Here is an 8369-nt window from a genome sequence, read left to right as displayed (position 1 = left end):
CATTGTTGGGATTTGTTCACTTTCAATTAAGATTTGGGATCTTGTTTTAGTGATTTTGGAGAATGCTTCTATTAGTGGTTGAATTCTGTCATTATGTACATCCACTGATACTTCATCCTTTGGATAACATTGTAATGAATAAGGAATATAATAGCTTTAGGGTCGTTTTGCGTCTTTACGTGTTCCCCTTAGGAGTGTGTATTATGGAAGTTCATCAAATATTGTTATAAGGATTTTAGGTGGACTAAATAAGATAATATGAGAACACATGGTCCGAGTTTTTGGCATGGTTCTTGTCTAATTTATTGCTTCTGGTTTAGAACAAGTGTTCAACTGTCTATCTTATTTTCTGCTCACGTACAATCATGTTGGCATCTAGTGTTGCGTTGGTAATAGTCTAAACTACGATGGGGTTTGTGTGTTGTGGAATTGTATGGATTGGGATGCATTTGGCAAGTGCTGGAGGAATGTCGATTGGGTTCTTACAGTTCGGTATCTTTGTGATAAGATCGGTTCTTAGTATAGATTAGACTCAATCCCATGAATCATGGGCTATACATGTATATATTAGTATACATACAACATTAGGGAAAACCCTAATGTTGTGATCATGTCTTTGTGTCAATCGTCTTTGTGATAAACCCATCTTCTTGGTGAAGAAAAAACCCTTTCTTTGTGAAAGAAACAATTTAAAGAACATCTGTGTTATTTACTTTTTGTTTATTGTTTTGCTTAGATTAGTTTTATGTTTGTTCTTAATACTTGAAGTGTATCTGATCGATACAAACCTTCAGACGGCCTTCCGAATTCGTTATGGTCATTACGAGTTCGTGGTCATGCCCTTTGGGTTTACAAATGCTCCAGCAACATTCATGGATCTCATGAACCACATATGCAGGCCTATGTTGGATCGGTCTGTGATTGTGTTTATTAATGACATCATGGTCTATTCCAAGACATAGGAACAGCATTAGGAGCATCTGAGAGAGGTGTTGGAGACCTTGAGGAGGGAGAAGTTGTATGCAAAGTTCTCTAAGTTTGAGTTTTGGTTGCGTGAGGTGTAGTTTCTAGGACACCTTGTCAACCAAACCGGTATCCTGGTCGATCCAACAATGTTAAGGCAGTGATGAGGTAAGAGGTTCCGAGGTCTCCATACGAGTCTCATAGTTTCCTTGGGTTGACAGGTTACTATCGCAGATTCATTCAGGATTTCTCCAAGCTATCGGTCCCTTTGACTCGGTTGACGAAGAAGACTGTCACCTTTTGTTGTGGGCCTGAGTAGCAGGCAGCTTTTGAGACCCAGAGACAGGTTTTGTGAGGCACCGATTCTGACCCTGGCGGATGTGGTTGGGGACTTTGTGGTTGTGATGCGTCGATCATGGGTTTAGGTGTAGTTTTGATGCAGCGGGGTCATGTGATTGCCTACACTTCGAGGCAACTGAAGCTTCATGAGGCGAACTACCCTACGCATGACTTGAAGTTAGAGGCTGTGGTTTTTGCCCTCAATATTTGGCGATATTACCTCTATGGGGTTCGATGTACCATTTACATGGATCACAAGATTTTATGGTACCTGATGGATCAACCGAATCTGAACATGAGGCAGCGTAGGTGGTTGGATGTGGTGAAGGATTATGATTATGAGATCATTTATCACCCGGGGAAGGCTAATGTGGTGGCCGATGCTCTCAGCCGCAAGGGATTATGATTATGAGATCATTTATCACCCGGGGAAGGCTAATGTGGTGGCCGATGCTCTCAGCCGCAAGGCGGCTACCGCCCTGATCAGACACGTGTGTTTGAGGATGACCATGATTACTCTGCTTCTGGAGCAAATCGGGAAGCACGGGTTGAGGCTATGAAGGAGGAACACCGGAAGAGAGAGCGTACAGTGGGCCAGGTGTCTTCATTCGATTATGATAGTCGAGATTTATTGACTCTTCATCAGAGAGTGTGGGTTCCATATTAGGGTGGCATGCGTCAGGTTTTGATGGAGGAAGCGCATAATTCGAAGTTCTCTATGTGTCTTGCCAAGTTTTCTCAAACCTGACCCACTCAATTTATATGCATCACATATAGCAGTGTTAAGACTGCTGGAGACTTAAATATGATGCTGAGTGATTAAAGAGAAGATTTGAATTAGTGTTTTCGACTGTTAGGTCTTTACGATGTAATTATGTTATTTATTGATTATGACATTATTTTGTAACAAACATATGTAGTCAAAAATGTTTTAATATACTGTAATTTTCCACAAATAAAGATGTTATGGTTTTTAAAGCATAAAGAATAAGTTTTTTTTCAGTTTTGAAAAATAAGGGATGACACACTAACAATGCAAAAACATGAAACCACGAGGACCACCATATAATGTTTCTGATAATTATCCTCACTGTAATACCTTTTGCAAACCGCAATCGTGTAATTTTGTGACAGAGTATACATGAAAGCATTTCATCTACTAACTCTTGAATTTCATGAATTCGCAAAACAAACATGCCTATGTTTTACATGGGTGGTGGCAGGTTTATTCTAAATGGTGCTGATTACAAATGTGTGGTAGCAACAAACTTGTGTTGATTGGTGCAACATGGCATGGTTTATCCCACATCTATGGTTGTATTGCTTGCAAATTAGAACAGTGAAATGCATACGTAACACATAGGCAATTATATCACAATCGATACAAACATCTTATAGATCGAGACAAAACATAAAAGAAAGGCTATTTAATAATAATGAATAAAAACAAAACTAAAGAGGACAATTTTGACAAATTTATTTACACGTATAGTATTATTTTGTTATTTTAATTTTAGAAACTTATTTTAAAATAAAATGAATAAAAACAAATTGCTAAATTATGGGCGTGTTGGGTATTTTAGCTTTTATTTTTAAAAAAAAGCAGCTCATAAAAAAGAAAGTTCTTTCATTTGACTTAGAAGTTTTGTGTTTTTATTTTAAATAAAAAATCTCTAATCCAAAAACTATTTCAAGTATGTTTATCAAAAAACTCATACCTATTATAACAAATTTACGAATCGTTGTCTTTTCATAAAAAAACTATTTCCAAAATTACTTTTAAAAACATTACTTATATATTTATCCTTTTCAAATCGTTGTCTTTTTATATAATTTAATATATTTATAAAGATTTCAATTAATTTTACAGAACACTCATATATTAATAAAAAGTTATAGACCAACTTACAGTTATAAAATATCAGCTATCAACGATTAGTCATCAGTTTTAAATTAATATATTTAAGTTTTTTACTACAGTTTAAATTAATTGGTCTAATATTAGAAATAACTTTTTTATTTTTATCGACCAAACTCGTTTAGAAGTCCCCTACTATTAAGGCAGGTTGTTGATCCATTGAGCTAAACATGAATCGCCTTGGACCTTCTTTCTTCTTCTTCTTTTCTCTCTCTATCTCGCCATGCTTAATTCGAAGCTATTCCTGAGTGTATCGACGGGTATTCTGCTCATATCTCTGTTGCTATCTCTCGGAATATTCCTTTCCAATAATCACTCCATTTATAAAGATGTCGAAGTTATTCCGATAGACGGTGGTGCAATTGGACCGGAGAGCTTTGATTTTAATCCTGTTGACGGAACAGGTCCCTACACCGGCGTTTCTGATGGCCGGATCATCAGATGGATCGCGACTGAAGGGCGGTGGACTGATTTTGCGATCACGTCGCCGAACAGGTGAATCAAGACCGACTATGTATTATATACTATTTATAGTTTTGATATACTGTCACAAAATAATCATTCCTTTTGAGTATTATATTTACTAAAAGTAAACAATAACATTTAATTATTATATTTACATGATGATATGATATTGTTTTAACTGTAGTTCACAACAATACAATACAATATAACACGTTTTATGTCAACTTCATGCATTCTTGTTTATTGGTGATCTTTAAAAGTGTATTATTATATATTAAATTGAATATTTTATTAAAAACAATAAAAAGTTATGATGGTTAAGGCTTTAGGATGTGCGGTGTGCCACAAATTCTCTTTTTTTTTTTTTTTTTTTTTTTTTTACTTGTCACGTTAACATCATTTTCCGTTCACTTTTTCATTTCTTTACAAAAAACGGTCACCTCTCACAAAAACGGTCAAACAGCTCCACCTTACCACCATCTCCTTCTACACCATTGTTGGTGTACTTCCAATGAAAAAGGATAGTGGAACATAAAGAGGAACAAAGAAGAAAGAGGAAGATAAAGAAACAGAGAAGAAGAATTATCATTGGTTGTGGTTTTTCGTTGTATATACGAGGGTGTGACACAAATTCTTTTTTATTACGTGTCACATCATCATCGGTCATATTATATTCACTTTTTTATTTCATCTAAAAATGGTCACCTCTCACAAATAAAAGTCTGAAAATACAAAAAGAGAGAAGTAGTATGGTAAAAACTTAGACTATAGACACACCAAGCAGGTCCACCTTAACACCATTTCCTTCAACACTACTGTTGGTGTATCTCCAATAAAAAAGGATGCCATAACATAAAGAAACAGAGACGAAAGATGAAGATAGAGGAACAAAGAAGAACAATTATTGTCGGTTGTGGTCTCTCGTGGTATATACCACATGAGGCCATGATCGCGGCTCTAGGTCATTACCACAAGACTATCGCGATGGTGTGCACTATGCTTGTCTTTCTCCGGCTCATCACCATGAGACCTTTGTGTCATGTGTGTCTTAGGTAAGGACGTTCATGTCATGTACGTCCTATGGTCTTAGAGTGGAGAGAAAAACACTGCAATAACATTTGGGTGAGAGCGCTTTTCACCGTGGTCCACAACAGCCACCTAGGCTCATTCACGCCACATAAATAGATAATAAGAGAAACAAAGATTAGTAAATAAATGTATGTTGGTAATAGTGTTTGATATTTATCCTAACCTATGTTGGCTTTTGTGAATTTCCAAATGCTAATAATAATTACAACAATATTTATAGTACAGCATTTTACAAATATAATTAATGGCCATTAAGTCATAAAGACTAACTTAATTGTTATATATATTCATATCAAAAAGTCTTTAAAACTAGTCATCATAACCAATTTAATAAAATTTTTAGCTATTTTATTCAATCTTATAGTTTTCGCAATCTATTTTTATTTAGGGCCAAAGCCATAAAAAAAAGTAAATTAGACGAATGGTCCTTATGATTTGGGTCATTTGCATGTTTGGTCCATAATTTTTTTTTAACTCAGAAGGTTCTTACTATTTGTTTTTGTTGTGCGATTGGTCTTGTCTTATCTAAAAATATTATTTTTCCCTTGATTTTTTAATTTATTCAGATAAGATGGGGTAGGTAAGGTAAGGTAAGGTAATGTGGAGGTGGGGTTGGGTGTGTGTTTATTTAAATAAATTAAAAAATCAATGACAAAATAGTCTTTTTTAGGTAAGAAAGTGACAAATCGTGCAATAAAAACAAACAGTAGAGATCTTTCGAGTTAAAAAAAATAAGTTAGGGACCAAACGTGCAAATTAGTCCAAACCGTAGGGACCATTCGTATAATTTACTCAATAAATAAATAAACATCGTCCTTATTCGTCATTTTAGCTCTACAAGCGTTTTGTTGTACATATCATCTAATTCTATACATATAAATGCTTCATTTAAGTTATTGGATAACTATTTTTGACCAACTCTAATATGTTACCCAACAATGACACATCAATATTTTCGTACATACAATTATTTTTAAATTAAATTAAAAATTGTTTTATTAAGTGTATAGAATTTACTTGATAATATAAGCAGACATAAATTAGAGTAATAATATTTACAATTTTTTTTCTTGAATGATATTAATTATTTAAAAATAAAATATGTTGAAATATTATTTTATTCGCAGGAAAGGGTGTGGTGGGCCAGAAATGGAGCATATATGTGGACGACCATTGGGCTTAAAGTTTGACAATAGCAGGGGAAAATTGTTGATTGCTGATGCTTATTTTGGGCTACTTTCAGTGGGCCCAAATGGTGGTTTAGCCACGTCACTGGTATCAAAAGACCAAGGTCTTCCATTAATGTTCTCAAATTCGCTAGACATTGACCAAACCGATGGAGTTGTCTACTTTACTGACAGCAGTCAACGATACACCCGTAGGTAAATGCCTTATAAAAATGGTAACTAATTTTTGGTTTATAAGCTAATTTATCAATAATTTATCATAAAACTAATTTAGAAGTTACAATTTTTTTCTCCCTTCTAATCTCTTATCTTGTATCCATTTTATGTAGGGATCACATGCTTGTCGTACTCACTGATGAAAAAAGTGGAAGATTACTAAAATATGACCTTGAAAACAGAAAGGTCAGAGTTATACTCTATAACCTCACCTTTCCAAATGGAGTGACATTAAGTCAAGATGGTAATTTTCTTCTCGTTGCCGAGACAACAATATGTAGAATTATGAGGTTTTGGCTTAAAACATCGAAAGCTGGAACACTTGAAGTATTTGCTAATCTTCCAGGGTATCCTGACAATATTAAGAGAAATCAAAAAGGAGAATTTTGGGTGGCAATGTTTTCAAAAGAAAGTAAAATTTTGAGATGGGTTCACTCAAAACCTTGGATTGTATATGTTTTGAATAAGATTATTCCCATTAACTTTGTTAGAGTGAGTTCACACATTGCTAAAGGAAAAGGTGAAGGGTTGGCAATAAAGTTAGGGGTTAATGGTGAGATATTAGAAATCTTGGAGGATGTGCATGGTAAAAAATGGAAATATGCTAGTGAAGTAATGGAGAGAGATGGCAATTTGTGGATTGGATCCGTGGAAAACAATGCTGCTATTAAACTAAAAACGCAATAGTAAAAGAAAAGGAAAGGAGATATGACACATGTACATAGTAATTGAATAAAGTGTGTTTCATTTGGTTAGTTTTCTAAAGAATAATTTGTGTAGTCTTACTTCATAGTGTTGTTATAAGCTAAGCGTTATCAATTATTATACTTGTTTAATGTAAAACTATATTCTAAGTATAAATTGGTAAATGATTGTAACTATGGAAATTTATAGTTTTGTTTCAAAATAAAAAACAATTAAAGTAACTAACAAGTAGAAATAGGATGGCACAAGGATAAAATAAAAAAATGGATAACAAGGAAGAACTGAAAACCATTTTCTATTATATATAAATTAATGCAGTTCTTAAACAATGTTAAAGGAAATAACCAATGAGTAGGGTGTTAGATAGAGCGGTTCGAATATATTTTGACCCCGAAACGAAAGAAAAACTAAGACCCCTTTAAAATGTAAATTAGAAAAAAATAATTATTTCATGAAAAATATAATTTTTTTAAAAACTTTTGATGCAAAGTTACTATTAAGAGTATAAAATATAACTAGCAAGTAGAAAATAACAAAAACACCTTATCACTAAAGTTGTATTAGACTATTAGTTGTATATTTGTTCAAACTTTTATGCTTGAAACTTCAAATATTACTATAACAACAAATAAACAAAAAATAGCAACAAATTAAAATACATGCAAAAAAAGACCAATCTGTAATTCACACAACTACAAAATAAGAAATTACAAACTATGAATTAATGTAAAAAAATTTAAATCAACAAAGACTAATGACTGTAATTACGATTGAAGACACTTATTTAGATTATATAACCAAATTGAAAAAGCAAACACAAATGTAAACAAAAATATACATTCAAATTAATCTAGTAATCAAGAATTATTATTAACTTGGATAGTATAATCAAAATTGAGATGTATAACAAACAAAAATCATAAAATTCAATTCCTCTTATGAGATGATGAAACTTAGATGTGAGAATTTTCAGATAGATTATACTTTTAAAAACAAAAATCATTCTTTTCTTTCCGTTAGAACCATGGGGATGGACAACCTTTACGAGGGTGGATTGTTGCTTCCATAGAATAATAACGAGACGCTTAGGAAATTTCATATCGTTTTCCCCTTTCAAAAACTCAAATTTTTTTTTTCCGTTTTTTAGCCTCCGAATTCGGATACGATGTGTTCATTCTTTAGCTCTTGATCTTCATGTTGACAATCAATTCCTCCGAAGTGAAAAAAATCATGTTCTACGATACAATATTTGACCCATAAAACTATTTTCTTAAACAAAACATTAATCAGATAATATAAGTACGTAACATGGACTAAAAATTTTGGGCCCCTATAAGAAATGGGTTGTGCGGACACCCTTGTTGCCCACCGTATGAACGGTTCCTAGTTTTAGAAAAAGACCAACATTTCCAGAATATTAGCTAGACACCCGAACTAGGTTTAGTGGTCCTTCTATTTATACATTTTATTTGGAATGTGGTACCTAC

The 8369-nt window shown here is 33.4% G+C and overlaps 1 protein-coding gene across 1 annotated transcript; it reads left to right on the top strand.

The window, feature by feature from the left end:
* The first annotated feature begins 3372 nt into the window (after positions 1-3372).
* On the top strand, positions 3373-6932 carry LOC145111697 (protein STRICTOSIDINE SYNTHASE-LIKE 10-like). The gene is made up of 3 exons (XM_079047956.1): positions 3373-3715; positions 5902-6156; positions 6291-6932. Exons 1-3 carry the CDS (start codon positions 3444-3446, stop codon positions 6862-6864), a joined length of 1101 nt encoding a protein of 366 aa, XP_078904082.1. The 5' UTR covers positions 3373-3443; the 3' UTR covers positions 6865-6932.
* The last annotated feature ends 1437 nt before the right edge of the window (positions 6933-8369 follow it).

Source organism: Lactuca virosa, chromosome 5 (assembly GCF_052849685.1).
Source record: "Lactuca virosa cultivar CGN04683 chromosome 5, Lactuca_virosa_CGN04683_v6, whole genome shotgun sequence".
Lineage (NCBI taxonomy): Eukaryota > Viridiplantae > Streptophyta > Magnoliopsida > Asterales > Asteraceae > Lactuca > Lactuca virosa.
The sequence above is the reverse complement of the archived record's forward strand: the minus strand, read 5'-3'. Positions and strand labels throughout refer to the sequence as shown.

Bases quoted from the DNA above. Each gene is read 5' to 3' on its own strand.
- LOC145111697 (XM_079047956.1), top strand. From the start codon at position 3,444: ATGCTTAATTCGAAGCTATTCCTGAGTGTATCGACGGGTATTCTGCTC. The intron at 3,716-5,901 runs GTGAATCAAGAC...TTTTATTCGCAG, and splicing joins GCGATCACGTCGCCGAACAG to GAAAGGGTGTGGTGGGCCAG. The intron at 6,157-6,290 runs GTAAATGCCTTA...CATTTTATGTAG, and splicing joins AGTCAACGATACACCCGTAG to GGATCACATGCTTGTCGTAC.